The 18,988-nt window shown below is 56.0% G+C and overlaps 6 protein-coding genes across 6 annotated transcripts; 5 read left to right on the top strand and 1 right to left on the bottom strand.

Annotated features, from left to right (window-relative positions):
- Positions 1-1,455: 1,455 nt before the first annotated feature.
- On the bottom strand, positions 1,456-4,610 carry VTN49DRAFT_2108 (uncharacterized protein; the record flags this gene model as incomplete). The annotated part of the gene is made up of 10 exons (XM_069409797.1): positions 1,456-1,687; positions 1,738-2,490; positions 2,542-2,668; positions 2,716-2,762; positions 2,816-3,036; positions 3,089-3,147; positions 3,200-3,274; positions 3,319-3,427; positions 3,478-3,807; positions 3,861-4,610. 10 exons carry the CDS (start codon positions 4,608-4,610, stop codon positions 1,456-1,458), a joined length of 2,703 nt encoding a protein of 900 aa, XP_069269865.1.
- Positions 4,611-5,235: 625 nt separating this feature from the next.
- On the top strand, positions 5,236-7,258 carry VTN49DRAFT_2107 (uncharacterized protein; the record flags this gene model as incomplete). Its single annotated transcript, XM_069409796.1, has 5 exons — positions 5,236-5,279; positions 5,341-5,368; positions 5,433-5,969; positions 6,022-6,187; positions 6,240-7,258. 5 exons carry the CDS (start codon positions 5,236-5,238, stop codon positions 7,256-7,258), a joined length of 1,794 nt encoding a protein of 597 aa, XP_069269864.1.
- Positions 7,259-8,851: 1,593 nt separating this feature from the next.
- Positions 8,852-11,866, top strand: VTN49DRAFT_2106 (uncharacterized protein; the record flags this gene model as incomplete). The annotated part of the gene is made up of 2 exons (XM_069409795.1): positions 8,852-9,087; positions 9,154-11,866. The coding sequence occupies 2 exons, from the start codon at positions 8,852-8,854 to the stop codon at positions 11,864-11,866; spliced, it is 2,949 nt and encodes a 982-aa protein (XP_069269863.1).
- A 526-nt stretch (positions 11,867-12,392) lies between these two features.
- VTN49DRAFT_2105 (uncharacterized protein) lies at positions 12,393-12,641 on the top strand (the record flags this gene model as incomplete). Its single annotated transcript, XM_069409794.1, has 1 exon — positions 12,393-12,641. One exon carries the CDS (start codon positions 12,393-12,395, stop codon positions 12,639-12,641), a length of 249 nt encoding a protein of 82 aa, XP_069269862.1.
- Positions 12,642-12,996: 355 nt separating this feature from the next.
- VTN49DRAFT_2104 (uncharacterized protein) lies at positions 12,997-13,677 on the top strand (the record flags this gene model as incomplete). Its single annotated transcript, XM_069409793.1, has 3 exons — positions 12,997-13,252; positions 13,303-13,412; positions 13,474-13,677. 3 exons carry the CDS (start codon positions 12,997-12,999, stop codon positions 13,675-13,677), a joined length of 570 nt encoding a protein of 189 aa, XP_069269861.1.
- A 429-nt stretch (positions 13,678-14,106) lies between these two features.
- Positions 14,107-18,934, top strand: VTN49DRAFT_2103 (uncharacterized protein; the record flags this gene model as incomplete). The annotated part of the gene is made up of 5 exons (XM_069409792.1): positions 14,107-14,710; positions 14,772-14,835; positions 14,886-16,940; positions 16,995-17,561; positions 17,617-18,934. 5 exons carry the CDS (start codon positions 14,107-14,109, stop codon positions 18,932-18,934), a joined length of 4,608 nt encoding a protein of 1,535 aa, XP_069269860.1.
- Positions 18,935-18,988: the final 54 nt, after the last annotated feature.

The following is an 18,988-nucleotide window of genomic DNA, read 5'->3' as shown; positions in this document are numbered from 1 at the left end:
CGCAAGCCATTCAATTGATTCGGGGGTTTTCGATACGACCATCCAAGCCTCGACTGTTGGCAGTGTAAACAACTCGTTTGTACACTTTCGTACAGCTAATATATGCACAGTTCCGTAACTATCTACCGGAGAATTAAGCTACAGCAACGCTCAGGGGGGATTGTAATTCATCATTCGTTCGAGAATAAAATCCAAGGGTGTTTGGAATGATTTGGCCAAAGTGCCGTCTCCAATCTATCCGCAGTCTGTCGATGCATCGGCCCTCCCTCTTTGTACTGTTCTTGATGAAAGAGGGCGTTGCGCAGGTTGTTGGCACTGAGAATGGCGCTTGGATGATCATGCATCAGCTCCGTTTCTCGTCCTTCCATAGCCGTTGAAACATTGCCTCTGACGTGCCATGCATTCTTTGCATGTAAAGGACGATTTCTGGTCGTTGACGCCGTCAAGTCGACGTAGAGCGTTCCCGCCAGATCCCAGTATGAGCATAGACGCCACTCCATGTCTGAATTTGAACAGGGACTTCGACGTCGGCTCGCACATGAATGCCGCTGAGCCATATCTTGGTAGGCTGGTATCCATTTATTGACTGCCATCGGCAGTCTTCCAAGCATAATCGCAATGATACTGTTCAACGCAGTCAATCTACACGATACCTCCACTACTTACCTGGACAGTCAACATCACCCGCGAATGCTTGTTCCCCCGATCAAATCAAAACGCTCGCATGGACGAGGCATATGGCAAAGGCTGTTCCTTTCACCAATTCTCTCCATTGTATTATCAACGATAAGGAGACTGGAAACGTCGCCGATGCCGCCACCATCTCAAATTAGCTCGCAAAAAACCACCATGAGTTTATCAAATCTGTTCGAACCTACTTACACGTACTGTTTCAATACGGATAGTGTAAGTCCTAAGGACAGACGAGATCTTCGATGGTTAGGAACTCAAATGCTACCTATCATTCAGCGGTCAGGCCACCACACCTCGGAACCCTTTCCCTCATTTGAGCCCAAAGTTAGACCATGCCCTCATTGTCAACACAATTCCTCTACAGGACACTGCACGGTTCCTCATCCTGCAATCACTTGCAACAACACGTGTTCTGGCCGTGGAAGTTTGATGCCGAATTAGGGTTAGGGTTATCTGATGGGAAGGCGGTGCTTCGGTCCGTCCCGAGCTCCGTGGGCACCCGAAACCCAAAGTCAACCACCATCCAGGTCTCTCTTTACCTGGACCCCTGAGTAATGGATGGAACTGGTTACGACTTCGTTCGAGTCGTCCGACTGTCGACTCGAGAAAATTTTGACCTTTCAATTGGCAGAACTCATACAGAGGACAAGATTCGTAAAAGCCATGTAGTGTGTTAAAAGTCCCGGCAACATTGTAGCCATACATGACATTGAGCTTAACCGTTACCATACTCAGTAACAGGCAAGATCATTAATTTCAACATTACGACCCTCGGAACAAGAACTGCATGTCCTCAGGCGTCAGCTTCTCCAACGCTTCGTCCTGGTCCTTGTTAATCGTGCCGTTGATCATGTTGGCTTTCTTCTCTTGGAGCGCTACGATGCGCGATTCGACCGAGTCCTCGATGCAGAGTCGTGTGATGACGCACGGACGGCGCTGACCGATGCGGTGGCAGCGGTCGGCACTCTGCCATTCTGCAGCCGGGTTCCACCATCTGATCATCGTTAGCACGCGGTTGCTCAATTGGAGGGGAAAAAGACGTACGGATCGACGATGAACACGCGTGACGCCTCGGTCAGGTTTAGGGCCACACCTCCAGCTTTTAACGAGACCAGGAACACCTCCACGTCGACGTTGTTCATAAAATGGTCGATGGAGCTCTGGCGCTGTGCCGGCGTCATGCTCCCGTCCAGCATGACAGTGTTGAAGCCTGCACGCCGCAGCCGCCACTCCACCAACTGCAGCATCGACGTGAACTGCGAAAAGACGATGGACTTGTGTGTCTGTTTCTTGCTTCGCAGCTTGTACAAGTCGTAGACGAGCATCTCAATCTTAGTCGACGACGTCCAGTCCTCCATGCGAATCCGATTGATGATCGAGTTCTTCTTGACAGCCTCTTCCTCCTGCTGGATGTCTGGCTGCTCCAGATCGATCGACAGCGGGATGTGACAGCGAGGGCAATCAACCACCGTATGGGCGTCAAAGGATCGCAGGTATTCCTTGACGCACTGCCGGCAGAAGTCATGGTGGCATCGCGACCGGACGGGCTCCTCAGCTGGTTCATCGCAGATACTGCACACCAGCACGTTCTGCCCTCCCTCGCTGTTCTTGCGCAGGATCAGATCCGGGTGGTTCGCCACCTGCCGCATCTGCATGATGAGACCGAAGATGTTGGCATAGTTGTTCAGCATTACGCCCCGGCTGACGTAGGTGTCGAACTGCCGGGTCGAATTCGTCATGATGCTCCTGGAGAAGTCACGCTCGATGTCTCCGAAGAATTCGTTGTGGATGACGACGCTGACAACTCGTCACTACTTGATCTTCCCGCCTACGTGCACATGTACATACCGTTTGGGTGGGAGCTCCATCGAGGACGTGTGATCTTTCTTGACTCGTCGAAGCATGATCTTGTCGGTGATTAAACGAAGCTTCCGCAGAGCGTCCTGGCGGGCCTCGGGGTTGTTTCTCTCAGTGACTAGCAAAGTTAGCCTCTGAACTGGGCGGCAGGGGTGGGCAACGTACTAGGATTGAGAATTTCTTGGTTGAATACCGACACATGGCTGAAGCCGCTGCAAACCAGTGAGCTGACGTTCCGTCAGACCAAAGAGCTTGTTTCTCATACCTATGTCCACAGTGGTTGCATCTCTTTTGCGAATTCTGAGACCAATGGAGCTGCTGGCAACTGCAGGACTTGCAGAAATAGCATGCAAATGGCCGTACTTCCAAGAACCGTAGAAGCGAGAAGAACTCGCCAATCCGATTCTGCACGGGCGTGCCAGACAAGCACCATCTGTAGGTCGCTTTCAGAGCAAAGCAAGCACGTGCCACACTCGTAGTCCGTTGCTTTGCAGGTGTCAGCCACCGTACGTCACAATGAGGAATAGTCAGTGTCTACCTTGATGTTATGCGCTTCATCAAGAATCAGCCTGTGATAGTGAATTGCATGGATCACACCTGTTTCTATGTCAGGGGTTGGCAATGCAAGATCGAAAGCTCCAGCACGTACTGTCTTCCTTGACGATGCCATCGTCTCGATTCCAGCCCTTGAGCTCCTTGCGATAAATCGACTCCAGTCCCGAATCTACAACGTCAGCGAGCGTCACCGAGTCGCACAGTATGACCTACAAGAAATCATAATCACATCGTAGCTTTCAAGCTCCTTCTTCTTCAAGCGCTTCACTTTAGGATTCGAATTGTGATAGACGAGAACCTTTAGCTTGCCGTCGGTATATTCCTGCGACCATTAGCACTGACTGTGAGCGACAGGTTCGAGTTACGGCGCACCTTGATTTCAGACTGCCACTGCATCAAGGCTACAGGCGGAACAACAACCAGAGACGGCTTGCCGGCCGGATAATCCGACATCAGAAGAGAGACAGCTTGGATGGTCTTGCCCATCCCCATCTCGTCACCCAGCAAGCCCCCTTTATACTGCGTTTTCTCCTGGCGCATCATCCAGTTCAAACCCTCCAACTGAAACGGCTTCAGCTTGCGCGTGATTCCTGGTGGCTGCTGTGCCGGCTCCGGGGTGATTGTTGGCATTTCTTCCAATTCTTTCCACATCGTCAGAATCGAGGGATGCTGCTCTTCAAGCTTCCGCCGCTCATTCCGAGCCTAGATCTGTTAGCCCTTCGGTGCCACCAAAATATTATCTCAATGCGACCTACCCGGCGGCTGCGACCCATGTCTGCATAATCGCTGTCCCAACCCGCGCGCCTGCCCGACCTCCAACCCCGATGCCGCGATATCTCATCAACTGAATCAGAATCCGAATCCGTATCCGGAAACTCGGATGCGCTCCCCAAATCGGACAAGTCGCTCAAGGAGTCCAAATCGTCTACGTTTTCTATGGCAGAAAAGGAGTCGGCCGGGGACAGCGGAGGGTCGACCGGCGCTGCCCGCTGCGACAGGCGGCCCTTGGACAAATCGTTATTCGGTGTTTCATCTTTGAACCGTGGGTTTGGACCGCTCAACAGCCCATTGCTGTTTGGCTCGGACAGTCTGGGACGTTTTGACTCCGTGGCCTCGTACTCTTGGAGCTGTAGTTCTCGGGCCAACGCCTCATCGGATTGTTCCTGAGGGAGTTCCTCCGCTGTCCTCTTTTTGCCCGCGGTCAAAGAGAGCGAGCTCGACTGAAGCTGCTGCATGCGGGCCGACGCATTGACCCTCTTCCGTCGTGGCTGCGCGTTGCTGGCCGAGGATGCGGGAGTCGGCGCTGTGCTGGTCATTGGCGTGTGTTCTGTGCTGCCTCGGGGACTGGAGCTGGAGTCGGCCGACATCGAGTCCGACGAAGCAATGGATGATGGGTTGGACTGCAATGGGATGGCAACTTCAAACTGTGTGTTTGATATGCTTTCATTTGACTGTTCGCCGGGATTCCTCCGGGAAAGCCTCGCGGAGGAGCGCCTTGCTGCCATGGCTTTCTTCCCTGTCGAATCAGCTCAGCCTTGTCACGTTATTCCAGCTGACCAGTCCTCAGCCTTTTTGGGAATGAATGGATTGCAGAAGTGGACTCTCTGTATCTGGCAGCAAGAGGCTCTTTTTGAGCAGTGAGAAGAATTCTGATCAGGCAAGAGCCCTATGTTCAGTCACGCATCTTTCCCCAGTCCACGGGAAGATTGGCTGCAGGAAAGGGGAGCGGATCCACTGGACCCACTTGGCAGTGCGATAACGGGAAGGCCCGTTCTGATTTGGAAACAAGATGCCTCGATCAGTGCACTGATGATGAGGGACTCTGGGCAATCTGTCGCGTTGAATTGTGAAAAGGAGAACAGATTTTGAGCGCCCCAGAAAGGAAACGCATAGCCGCCGTGTCTGCACAGGTGAATGAGAGCGATCCGCGATCGAGGGTGCGTTCCCCGGCCAATCAGGAGCCAATTGCTGAGTCAGCCGCGTAGGCAGCAAGACGAGTCTCGCGTTAAGTGGAACGCGAAAATGCCGCGAAATCCTGTGATCTCGGGAGGACCTAAACTAGAGCCACAACTCGGAGCTTCGAGCTGGCCGAACCACAATACAAATCTACAAAGGTGAACATCGGCCGAAATGACGGACCGGACGACGAGACGCGGGAACTCGATTCGGGGCCCGTGAGTTCAGAATCTTCTCCCTTCAGGCGCAATGAAGACCTAACCCAGCCTAATCTTTCAGGCACTCCGCTCTGACAGACTTTCTTGCTGTGAGCAGCGATGAATTTCATCAAGGTCCATCGGAGGAGGCGCTGACGAAGGATCGAAATATAGTCCAATAACATCTCTGCGTACCAGATTCGCCTGGATGCGGAACGGCGCCGGCGGGAGGCGGAACGCCAGGCTGCGAGAGAGCAGCAAGAGCAGGAAGTAGAGGACGAGGAGTACAATGAAGAGATTGAGGAAACGGCTGAGGAGCGTAAGAAGCGCAAGCGGAAGGAAGCTGCAGCGCTGCAAAAAATCAAGAAAAGTAAAGAGTATGCGCGACGCAGGGCAGCCCAAGGATGCAGCTCGAGTGAAGATGACGATTTGCTGGCCCGGGAGATGTGGTACCAAAAATCGCTACCGGTCCCGGGTCAGCTTGAAAATTGCGAGCTCTGTGGAAAGCGTTTCACGGTCACGGCATACAGCAAGACTGGGCCCAATGGCGGTCTCTTGTGTACCAAGTGCTCCAAAGAACTACAGGCGGAGGATGCGAAAAAGAAGCCAAAGAAGACGGGCCCTAGAATCTCGCGTCGAAAGAATCAGAGTCGACTGCTGGATGGCTTCGCCCAGCCCGGAGCGGTCAGTCTTGCAGAGATGTGCACCAAGGTAGGCTCGCTATGGACACTGCGAGGTGCAATCATACTCATATTCAATGTAGAAAGTGGCGGACAATATCAATGACATTGAGGAATTCGGAGATCTACCGCCAAACCTCCTCCGTCGACTGAGCCAAATCTTGTCCAAGAGGCGGGTCATCACCCCTCGCACTCTCCAATTGTTCCTACGGTCGGACCTGGAGTCCATCGATATCTATGACTGTGCCAGTAAGGTTCCTGCCGAGGTCATCCCTGTCGCGGGAAGGCTGACCCAAAGTAGAACTGGAAACCGAGGACTTTGAGCGCATTTTCATGTGCATGCCGCGTCTCGTAAATGTCAATCTACGCTTCGCTGGCCAGTTAAAGGACAGCGTGCTAGAATATGCAATGGGACGGCCTCTGCGCATTAAGCATCTTTATCTAGACGCCACCAACCTGGTGTCTGATGGCTGCTGGCGCCAGTTGCTCATCAAGCTGGGACCACAGCTCGAAACATTGAAGCTGTCGAACCTCGACAGTTCGTTTGACGACGAGACCGTGGCAACACTGGCCACCCACTGTCCCAACCTGCGGCGTCTCAAACTCAAGTCCTGCTGGAAGCTCGGCGATGGCGCTCTCGATGCCATCTCGCGGATGGAGGCGCTTGAGCACCTATCGCTCGAGTTTATCCGTCCCACGCAGCCGGAGAAAGTCGTCCATCTCGTCGAGCAGCGAGGACCCAAGCTGCGCACACTCTCGCTGCAGAGCTTCCGAGACACGGATGATCGGCTGTTGGATGCTATCCACCAACACTGCCGGCAGCTGGAGAAACTGCGTCTGGCGGACAATTCGGTCTGCACGGACCAAGGTTACACGCGCCTCTTTACGGAATGGGACAACCCTGCTCTGCGCTTTGTTGATTTGTCGAGCACGCGCGACGTCGACAATGCCAACCCGGACGGGCCCGAGGAACCCATTGGGTTGGCGTCGCAGGGCATCGCGGCGCTGATGCAGCACTCCGGGTCGCGGCTGGAGGTGCTGAACATCAGCTCGTGCCGGCACATCTCGCACGAAGCGTTCGAGCAAGTGTTCCACGCGGACCAGCGGTACCCTCGGCTGCGGGAGATGGACATTTCCTTCCAGACGTCACTGGACGATTTTCTGGTGGCGTCAATTTTCCGCAGCTGCCCCGCTCTGCAGAAGCTGACAGCCTTTGGATGCTTCAAGGTGCGTGACGTGCGGGTTCCTGCGGGTGTGGCGTTGATCGGGGCTGGGCGGCCACAGGAATCGATCATCATGGAGGGCACGTATGCTGAATAGCTGGGAGCTTGTGATTTAAGCTTTATTCCGTAGTATGCGTCTGAAAATCTAATCTAATCGGATCGGCATGGCGGATTTCAATTTGTCCTGGTTTCTGCATGGCCGTTTTTCCGCTGGCCCGGGAAACTACTCTCCATTCCTACCGTAAATCAAATCTAATAACTTAGTTAACTGATCTGAGTGAGAATTGATGTTTATCACTTGTGTCCATGGAATGCTACCGAGTAGCCTACGAAGCCCTGTCGCATGTGTATCGTCCCTGGAACCTCGGAATCTGCGCTTGGACACTGGATGCATGCGGAATTGACCCAGCTCGGCTCAACCCTGGGCCCTACCTTGGTTGGTCTGAAACGGATCGACAAGCATGCCAAACTCCACCTAAGCCAGTTGATCTCATTGCGTTTTTCGTGCTTAGTCACCCCTTAGTCATGCCCTTGCCATTCCCCGTCCCTGTCCGCATTCTTGCAACCATGGCGCCCCTGCGGTTGATTGGGCGATGGCTGCGCTCCTGAACTGAGACAGTGGCAGGAATCGAATGGTCCAGAAGGGCTTTGAAAATTGTCTGTCTTGCAAATCTTGTCGAAAACCCGATTTGCATCACCGCCGACTGCTAAATTCAGAAACCGCGCGTGGATTTGCAGATGCACGGGATTGGATGATCGGACAACTGATCACCCAAGAATCCAACCTGGGCAGGAGCTGTTCCCATGACGAGAGGGAGTATACATATTTTTCTCTGATGTGATTCTCGTTTTATTTGATGATCGAAACGAAGCATTCTTCCTCTGCATTGTTCTTCCACAGGCGCCAAACAATCAACAATTAGAAGAATAAAAAAAAAAAAAAGTCGCCATGCGATGCCCTCCCAAACCCACAGCTGAATAGTCTCTCTGCCATGTAACTTGGGCAGAACAAGCCCCATCCACCATGGCTCGATCGACTTAGGCGCGGATCCATTATCCAGCGCAAGGCCCAGTCGTGAATGCGACCCCGTAGTCGAAGAAAATCGCTCCGCAAATCATCACGCACTGCCGAGTAAAATAAAAAGCCTGGCCTCATTCTCCGAACCATCGAGATCTTCCACCTGTGGCTGGTGAGAAGATCCGCAGCCGAAAACGTAAACACGCCCCCTGGACCGGGATCGTCTCTCTCGCTACACTCCTCCCGCCCTCTTGTGGACTTTTCTGCTTCCCGTTCCTGCGTTCTCCCCCTCGTTGTCGTCTTCCCCGTCTCTCCTTTCTAGTCTTTCTTTTCCCTTGCTCGCAATCATAAGGACGACCCTGTCTGTCCCCCTGTCGCTGTCCGCCTGCACCACTCCGCCGGGTCACAGGACCACGGCAAAAACCCTTTGTGCACACCTCACTCGTTGCCACGGTCTCTGACCGATCTCTACGAGATAATTTCGCCCTGGAGCTGTCGTTCGTTTGGCCTGCGGCTCAACGGTGTATTTTGGCACGCTGATCCCGGCAGTTTGTGCTAGAACCGGGGGTTGGTGCCAGTTGAAGATCCCTGGTCACAGCCGACCAGAGTGACCGCTGTACCCAGGGGCCCTCACAGTGATCCCCGTGGCCGTCTCGCTCGCTGCTGCCGCCAATGCCGATCAAGCTACCCAAAGGCTTCGCGCGGCGCAAGTCCCACGGCAATGCCCTGGATGAGGTCGAAAACCCGCCCGAGCCCTCGTTCCGTGTCCTAGAGCGTCCAGCCGCCACGGCAGCGCCGTTTAAGGGCCCGCAACATGCGAGCTATTACAATCGTCCCGCCGAGGATTATGACGGCAAAGATGACAACATCTTTGCCGGCATTGATAAGCCGACTCCGCTGAAGAATCGGTAGGTCCATTCATGTGTCGCCAAGTCATTTACAAGAAAAGCCAGGATAACTGATGCGTCTGTCAGAGTCAGCGGCAGCACAAACAACTCTACGTCCACCGCTGGTTACTACGACAGCTCCTCCTCGACCCGATTGAGCTCCGCCTCCACGGTACCCTCCTCCGGTGACCCATCCATTCAACAGGATTCATCGCGGAGCTTCCACGATGTTCCCATGCCCCCCGTGTCCGAATCTTCTCCGTTATTCTCCATCCGTGCAGGCAATCGGACGTTTTCCTTTGGGAGCAAGCCTGGCCGCCTACCCACACCACCAAAATCTCAGCAGACGCAACAACCACCACCACCGCCACCACAAGCACAACAACCGGCGCAGCAATCGACCCCAGCTTCGCCGCGGGACCGAGCGACAACGGTCAGCTCCGTCAGTACGGCCACACCACCGCGCCTGGACACCAGTCTGAGCTTGGGTGTGGACGCGGACGACGGTTTCAGTAACATGTTCGACAACATCGGAAAACGGCGAAGCATGGCCGCTTTGCAGCAGCAATCACAGCCGGTACGGACGAGCAACGGCACTATGAACGGCTACACCTCTAACGGTGTGAGCGTGCAGGATAATGGACATGCAAACACAGCAGCTGGTGCGCCCCCGTCGGCACCGGCACAAGCAGACCGCCCACCACTCTCAATATCCTCCAACGTCGACCATGCAATAGATGCCGTCGCGTCTCCCACCTCCGCCGTGAGCCCGACTTCCCCTGATGGGTTATTCCAGAGCCCGGCTGAGGACTCGGAGCGAGGATTCTCAGTAAACCGGAAGCCACAGGCCCCTTCGCAATCCAGGCCGGCTTCATCGGCGCAAGACTCGTCTCCGCCGTCCCCGGGACTCGCACGGCGTAAACGGGCGTCCACAGACCGGGGCATTCGCCGCGTGTCAGTGGTGGAAGATATCGATGCCAAGATTGTCCGGGAGTCGTTTGTCAACTCCAGAAGGAATACTCAGCCAGCGGTGACTGAAAACAATCAGGACCATGAGGACGATGAGGATACTCCTCTCTTCAAAAAGAGTCCAACCGAGAACAAGAAAGAGGACAAAACCGACGACTTCTTCTCCGCTGCACAGCTGGCCTCGAGATACGAGGCCAGCCTAGCCAACAACCCCCCATCTAATAATAATAAAGTCATGACCCCGGCCCAATTTGAGCGTTATCGAGAACAGAAGGAGCTCTCACGGCAGTTGAGAAAGGCCGAGGGATTAAACGACTCGTCAGACGAAGATAGTAATTATGAGGATGACGAGGAAATTGAGATGAAAGAAGCCGCGGCACGACAGCGACGCAAGCAGGAGGCACATTTGGCTGTGTATCGCCAGCAGATGAAAAAGGTCATTGGGAAGCAGGATGACCCGCCGCCGTTTCAGCGACCCGAGTCGCCGCGCGTGTTGGGCCATGAGGCGCGTAGCAGTAGTGCTTCTAATCTGGCCCCCCGTCTATCGACGCTGGGCCTCTCGGACGACAAGCCGGACGCCGGAAAGAGCAGCGATGATGACGAGGACATTCCCTTGGGCATTCTTGCTGCGCATGGCTTTCCAAACAAGAATCGCCCTCCCACGCGGCTAGCCATGTCTAATTCGAACCCGAACCTGCGCTCATCTTTCATGAGCTCTTCCGCTTCCATCGCCGGGGACGGTCCGGGTTCAAGAGGGAGCCTCCCAGTTTTTGCTCGCAACCTACCCAAGGATCCCTACATCGGGGCGTCCCTAGTCAATCAACCCAACCGCGAGAGCCTAGCCATGGGAGGCGGGACTCCCCCTGGACTACCTCCGGGTGGACTGGTCGGAGTCATTGCGAACGAGGAGCGAGCGCGCGCGATGCGGCGGGGCAGCCCGAACCCACCAGGAGGTGCTATGAGCGGTATTCCTCGGCCTTACTCCATGGCTGCCAATATGGCCATGGACCGCTCGAGCCCTGGTCCCTCTCCGATGTGGAACAACGTGTCGGGCGGTTTTGGGCAGCCGGTGCAGCAGATGTCTCCTGGCGAACAGGCGCAGCTGCAGATCTCGCAACAAATGGCCGAGATCATGCAAACACAGGTGCAGATGATGCAGCAGATGATGCAAATGCAAGGGATGGTTCCCATGCAACAACCACCGCAGTCGCAGACACCTGGTGCATTTTCTCAGGCGCCTCAGAATCCCTCTCTCAATGTGCGGCCCATGTCGATGGCGTCCTCGTTCCATCTGCCACAGTTTGCTCCGCAGTCTGACCAACGCACATTCAGCATGCTGGATCCGGGTCTTTCTCGATGGAACGCCAACAACAACAACAACCGAGCGTCCTCATTCTTCCCTGATCCCAACAATCGTCCAGGGACACCGCGCGGAGGACCCGCTTATGCGCCCTCGATTGCGCCATCTGAACGCAGCAATGTGGGCCTCGCGCCTCGGTACCGCCCTGTGTCGGGTGTGGGTGCGGGTGCAGACCCCAACCGAGCCCGCCGGTCCTCCACCTTTACCGCATCTACTCGGCCCTGGAATGATGAGAACCAACGGCCGTCGTCGTTCCTGGCCCAGCCACAGACGTCGCGGCCTTCCGAGCGGAAGTCAACGTTGCTCTCTAACGTCACGGGACCGCAGTCCAGCTCGGGCGCGGCGTCGGATGACGATGATGAGGAAGGATGGGCCAGTCTGGTCAAGAAACGCGAGAAGAAAAAGAAGGGCGGCAAAAAGGAGAAGAAGGAGGGGTCCGCGCTTGACGGCCTCTGGCCCGTGGTCGATTGATCCCTTTTGGCATTTGGTGTCTGCACTGGCCCGCGAGACACCGACAGCCATTCATTTTCGTACGTCCTCTCCTTTCACCGAACATTTCATTTCTTATTTGTTTTCCTACTCAAGAGGACTACCACCTCATTGTTCGAATTATTGCTTGGGCGAGTACATGCTTGGACAACCCGGCGTCTTTGAGACATTAAATGTTTTTTTTTTCTCTTCTAGGGCGTTGATCTTTTCCATCGGATAGCTCATTTGCATTGATTCATCCGTTTCTTATGGCAAACTCGTTGAGCTTGCACTCATACTTCATGTATTTAATGAGACCAGATGAGTTCGTTATTGCGTGGTGCTTCGGAGTAATTGAGGATAGATTCATAGACTACTACATAGTCTAATCACAAAATTACCTTCGATTCAGAAGTACTGAGCAAGTCGTCAAGCGCCTCGACGTTCCAGACTCCTGGGGAGTTGAGAATGCTGATAAAGCTACTGAGTAGATAAGATAAATCACGTGCTGATAAGATCTTCAACCCGCATGTGCATTGTCGTGCCGCTCTTCGCCGCGTTCGAAACCATCTTCAAACCTCTTACGACGCCACACACGGCCCGGCCTATATATACATCGAATATCGGGTCGGAACTCTTCCAAAGGGAATTGCCGGTTGATTCCCTGATTATACCGGCCCCGCTTCCGGTTGACCAGCTCGCGTCGTCGGGACTCCGTGTTGGATTTTTGAGTCCGTCGATTATCGTTGCTGCTTCGGCCCTGTCACAGACTCAGTGAAGGAAGAGTGCCCTCAATAAAGAGAACTGTACTTGATTATATTCTCGACTTTCTTGATTTCGGTCCGCGCGTTGGGTCTATATCAGTGATCGAATCGCCGTTGTGACATCTGGAAGTGAAGTCGGCAACCATGAATGTTCCAGATAGGTATGGAGTGGTTTTTCGCTTTTCCTTCTGCTTGATATGGAAAGTTTCTTGTTCACCGTTTGCGCTCTATGCGGGTTCTGGCTGGGATCCATTCACTGGGCATGGAGCATGCACACTTCTCGATTCCTATCATGATGTTACTTCTCTATTCATCTGGATTTCTCCGATTTCTTTCCTGTGTGTGTTTCAGTTCGTATCAGCCTACCCAATGTCGGATACTACCAAAAACAAACATTTGTCAGATGAGGTACGGGCTTTGCTGCGCGCAAAGTTCCGTTCTGATGTTCTGACGTTTGAGACTCCGCTGAATGCGGAGAACTTGAAGCCCAAGTCCGATGCCTTTGCTTGCTTTCTACTTGATTTATCTGATGAATACCTGAGCGTGACTGTAGCTAACGTTTCTAGGTCTGAGTCGTTTATCCTCGCCGAGGGGGAGAAAAAGATCGAGGAGAAGACCGATACTCGTATGCCAACCCATACGTCCCTTCCCATCGACACTGACAGGAACCTCCAGGGACTCCTTCCACATCGATGTTTATCATTAACAAGGAGGATCACACCCTTGGGAACCTACTACGCTCTCGCCTATTGCAAAATCGACATGTGACTTTCTCCGCTTACCGGGTATGAACATGTCTCCTTCATCCTTACCAGTTTGGGCATTATTCTAACGGATTCTCGGCAGGTCCCTCATCCTCTCGAGCATAAAATGGAGCTGCGTGTCCAGACTGACGGGCAGATCACTCCAAAGGAGGCCGTGCTGGCCGCATGCCACGACCTGGTGAAGGACCTTGGCACGCTCTCCCGCGAGTTTACTAAGGAGTATGAGCTGCGGAAGATGGTCGGGGCCGCCGGTCAACAACAGAATGGAACTCAGGATGGCATCTGAGAATCTATTTCAATTTATCCCTTCTATGCTTGATACGGTCATGGTGCACGTGGGCCTGGCGTTTGGGATGTCGAGTAGAGATGACGGCGTTATTGCGATGATTGTGTCGATTCCTCTGATCTGCTGAGAACTGAACCTGTAATTGAAGATCGCAAACCTAAATATTAACCTCTCCATGGACTCCTTAAAGAGCTGAAATGAAACAGCCGGATTCGCCGGGTAGAGTGGGGAGCTCTAGCCGCTGAGGCATCCAGCTTACCAAGTCGGGTTAGCGTTGTGGCCTTGTGGCCTGGTCGTCATCCCCAGGCCGCAGCCCGTCCCTCGTGCTCCTCACTCAATTCCTCCCACTCATTGTTTGTCACTTGTCTAGCTCCAGCGTGGTGTTCGGACTCGTGGTTTATCCCGTCATATGTCGCGATTCGCCCCCTGATGTATTCCTCGTCCAACTCGTACCTGGGCGGCACCAACAGTGCCCGCCCGGGACAACCGCAAACCTCGCCATTCGGACAACAGCAACAACAGGGCTTTTCGCAGTTCTCCCAACCCCAGCAGCAGTTTGGGTTGGCGCCCCAGCCGACTGGATTTCCTGGTGGTCAGCTGCAGCCTCAATTCACCGGGTTTCCCGGTGGTCAGGGACTTCACCCCCCGCAGCAGCAGCAGCAACAGGGGTGGCAGAACTATGGCCAGGCACCACAACAGCAACAGCAATTGCAGCCACCACAGCCGTCGCAACTTCAGCCCCAATTCACCGGCTTCCCGACATCGGCTCCGCAGCCGCCCTCGTCGTCGCAGCCACCCGTGCCGACTCTGCAGTTGCCCACGTCTTCCGCGCCGCCTACCTCCACTGGCAAGACCTCCTCGGAGATTGCGCAGTCGTTCCAGGATGCGGATGGCTCGGGTCGATCGCAACAAACGCAATCGAAGCCACGCTCGAGAATTCCGAATATCCGGCTGTCGTTTATCACCGCGCAGGATCAGGCAAAGTTCGAGCAGCTCTTCAAGGCTGCTGCTGGTGATAGTCAGACACTGGATGGTATGTTGGATTTGTCAGGGCTGGTTTGTGAAGAAGCATGCGCCGGCTGACCAGATCTTAGGTGAAAAAGCAAAGGAGATCCTGTTGCGCTCAAAACTCCCCGGCCATGAACTGTCAAAGATCTGGTATGCATATGGCCAAGTAGCCGAAGAGGGTTTTAGCTGACGTCGGTTAGGGTGCTGTCAGATACTACCAAGTCAGGGTCTCTTTTTTTCCCGGAATTTGCCCTTGCAATGTACCTCTGCAATCTACGATTGACAAAGAAGGAATTGCCCGATGTCCTGCCGGAGCGCATCAAGAACGAGGTCTCGAGCATGGTCGACATCATCTCCTTTGGCGTGCCCGACACAGAAAGCCCTGCGCCGCCGAGTAATGCTCCAAAGTTCGATACTCCGCCGCTGCAGAACACCTCCGCGCCACCCACAGTGCAGCAGCCGAAACCACAGCAACCAACGAATACCCAGTTGCTGTCGCAGCTTACTTCCCAACCCACGGGATTCTACAATCAAACGACGGGGCTCCAGCCGCAGCCAACCGGGATGCCGAGCTTGGCGCCTCAGCCGACAGGTTTCCCAAGCCAACAGCTGCAGCCTCAGCCCACCGGACTCCCGCAGAATCCCCAGCCCACAGGCTACAATGGGCCTCGCCCTCCGATGCCTCCGATGCCGACGTCGACCGTCGGTTCTACTCTCTCTCCTCACACGGCACTTGCGCCGCAACCGACAGGGCTTGCGCCACAGCCGACAGGACAACCTGGTCAATGGGGCTTTGTCAATGCGCCCGCAGGAGGATTGCCGGGTCTTGAGGCGCTTAAGAACCAATTGATGCCGCAGCCTGGACGCGAGGGCGGGTTCACCACGGCAGGGCTTGCTGGTAACGCTACGATTCCGTGGGCGGTAACCAAGGAGGAGAAGAAGATCTACGATCAGCTTTTCCGCGCTTGGGATGGCCTCAACAAGGGCTATATTGGCGGCGAAACTGCCAAGGAAATTATGGGCCAGAGCGGTCTGAGTCGGGAGGATCTGGAACGCATCTGGACGCTATCTGATCCACACAACCGGGGCAGACTGAACATGGATGAGTTTGCCGTCGCTATGCATTTGATCTATCGTAGACTGAACGGATATCCCATCCCGAACCGGTTGCCTCCCGAACTGATTCCGCCGTCGACGAGGAACTTGAACGAGTCTATCGGCACGGTCAAGTCTCTATTGTCTCAGGATGCAGAGCAACGGAAGGCGTCCGGCGCGTTTTTGGAACCGCAGAAGACAGGCGTCAGCTACCTCAAGGATCATTCTTTCCGGGGAGGTGCCACGTCGCCTGGCACTGGCCGACGGGACGCTACTCTTTACAAACACAATGATGATTATGTACCGTACATTTCTAGTGCCCGTCGACGCCATGGGGGCGATAGCCGAGCGTCATCGAAGCCCACGTCCCCGGCCCCTGAAAAGGCTGACGAGGAACTCTCGGTGGAGCAGCTCAAGAAGAAGATTCGCGAGGTCAAGATTCAGCTGGATGCGGTTGATTTCCGCGACCAGACCCAGGCTGAGGAGGACGAAGAACTGGACCGCCGCGACCGCCGCGAAGCGGAGGCGTTGATGGACCGCATCCGGCGTGTGCAGGACGACATCGACACTCACCCGGACGCCGTTTTCCGCAACCTCGACTCTGGTGCGGAGCGTCGGTCGCTCCGTCGACAACTCCAGGCGTATCAAGATCAGATTCCGGAAGTGGCTTCCAACGTCCGCAAAGTGGAGAAGGCCATTGCCGAGGCCAGGCTGGAGTTGTTCCGGCTGCGCGACGCCAAGGCGCATCCAGAGAGCGCGCTCAATATTATCGGAACTGGTCCCGGCGGTGCCATTACAGAGGCCGATCGCATCAAGGCTCGCGCTCGCGCCCGGATGCAGGCTCGAGCAGCAGAATTGGCCGGTCGGCCGCCGCCGTCGATCCCGGAGGACGACGGCGCAGCTGCTCGTCGTCTCGAGGAGGAAAATGTCAAGATCAAAGCGGAGCGCGAGCGGAACGAGGCCATGACGCGAGATGTGGAAGAGAGCGTCAGAGAGTTTGCGAACAGCCTGGAAGCCAGCTTGAAGGAGGGAGCAGAGAGCTCGACTCGGGAGCACGAGCGACGTCGATGGGAAGAGGGTCTCGGAGTCGAGGATACAATCCGAGACTTTATCTACGATTTGCAGCGCAGCAGCCGGACAGCAAGAATTCGCAAGGAAGAGTATGTTATTTCCTCAGAATGCACTTGCAGTTCCAGAAAGCTAACTTTAAGCAGGCAGCGGCAAGCCCTACGGCCAGAGCGGACCGAGCGGCCGACGAGCAGACAAGAACGCGACGTGTCGTCGCGTCCGTCGCCGTCACCATCGGCCGGCTCGGACCGTTCGTTTGCTGGTATGACACATGAAGAGCGGGTTGCTGCCGCGCGAGAACGGGCCCAGAAGCGCATCGCCGAGCGGATGGCCGCGGCTGGTCTGAAGCCCCACGTCGACTCGGGTGAGACTCTGCGTGAGCGTGAGGAGCGAGAGAGGCGCGAACGTGAAGAGCGCCTGCGGCGTGCAGAGGAGGAAGATGCTCGTCGTGAGCAAGAGCGACAGCGTCGGCTGGCGGATGAACGGTCACCGGCGCCTGCGACTACTCCTTCGACAACTCCTTCGGCCGCCCAGAAACTCGCTGGCAAGAAGCCCCCGCCGGCGCCGCCATCGCGCAAGGTCCCACCGGACAGTGCGGGCCAGACGGAGACCAAGAAGGAAGAGGAGGCCACCAAGGCGGAGGAACAGGCAGCCCGCGAGCAGGCGATTCGCGAGGAGCAGGAAGCTCAGGAGGCGGAGACGAGAAGACTAGAGTACGTATCAATCGGGAATGTTTCTTTCCCAAGCGATTGGCTGACTCTTTTGCAGGGAGGAAGCTCGACGACAAGAGGAAGAGTTCCAGCGAGAAAAGGAAGCGCAAGAAGCCCGTCTGCGACAACTGGAAGAGGAGGTTCGTCAGGGCAAGATCCGGAAACAGGAGGAGAAGCGTCGCAAGCAACAGGCGGAACGCGAGGCCAAGGAGAGAGAGGCACGGCTGGCGGCGCAGCGGGCAGAATTGGAGGCGGCCAAGGAGCGAGAACGGCAGCTGCAGCGTGAGCTGGAGAGCCTGGAGGAGAGCTCCTCGGATGATGAAGGGCCGATTGTGATTACTACGCCGCAGGACAGCACACCGACGCAGAGTCAAGTGCTTCCGCCACCGCCGGCTCCAGCTTCCCAGCCTGCAGCTCCCGAACCAGCACCGGAGCCACCAGCTCCGGCACCAGCGCCTGCAGCTCCTGAACCTCCAGCGCTGGAGCCCGCACGGGGGCTATCGCCAGAGTCCTCACCCGAGCCGCCTGCCGAACCGGAGCCCAAGCCGGAGCCGGCCGCACCCGCACCTCCGGCAATCAGCAGCCCACCGTCGACCGAGTCCAAGAACCCCTACTTCCGCCAGCTCAGCCAGAGCCAGGCGGCGGCGGAGAGCCATGCGCCAACATCCCCGCCTGCAGCGACGGAAATGCCATCCACAAACCCATTCGCCCGGCTTGCCCAGCAGCAGGAAGCCGCGAAGAGCGCGCCATCGGCTATTCCAGGACCCCTGGAGCGCAAGTCGCGGGCTCGCCCGGAGGCCGACGACGACTGGTCCGTCGCGGAGTCGAGCGACGAGGAAGACTCGGACGACGACCGCGTCGGCGGTGGCAGCGCGAAGCAGCTGGCCAGTTTGCTCTTTGGCACGATGGGCCCGCCGAAGCCGCTGCCCACCGAGGAATCCAAGTCACCGACGCCACCGGCTCCTGCCCCGGCGCCGGCCGCCGCACCTGCACCTGCTGCAGAGACGCCACCATCCGAAAATGCAACTCCCACACCAGAGGCTCCTGCTGCAGCTCCGCCGCCACCTCCACCCGCACCTCCCGCCCCGCCAGCTCCTCCGGCTGACGGTGCAGCATCACCACCGCCTCCTCCACCTCCGCCGCCGCCGGCAGCTCCTCCAGCTCCCCCGGCTCCTCCTGCGGACGGAGCCGCCCCGCCGCCACCACCACCTCCTCCTCCTCCAGCGCCGGCCCCCGCCGCGCCAGCTGGCGGTCCTTCAGCAGGGATGCCAGATCGCAGCGCACTCCTTGCGTCGATCCAAGCGGGTAAGGGACTGCGTAAGGTCGAAACCAAGGATCGGAGCCAGAGTATGTTTGCAGGGAGGGTTCTTGATTAATTTCTTCTTCTCTTCTCCCCATTATACGGTACAAGACTGTTGTTTTTTCTTTTT

Source organism: Thermomyces lanuginosus (assembly GCF_041956635.1).
Source record: "Thermomyces lanuginosus strain ATCC 200065 unplaced genomic scaffold VTN49scaffold_24, whole genome shotgun sequence".
Lineage (NCBI taxonomy): Eukaryota > Fungi > Ascomycota > Eurotiomycetes > Eurotiales > Trichocomaceae > Thermomyces > Thermomyces lanuginosus.
This window is presented reverse-complemented; position numbering and strand designations above follow the sequence as displayed.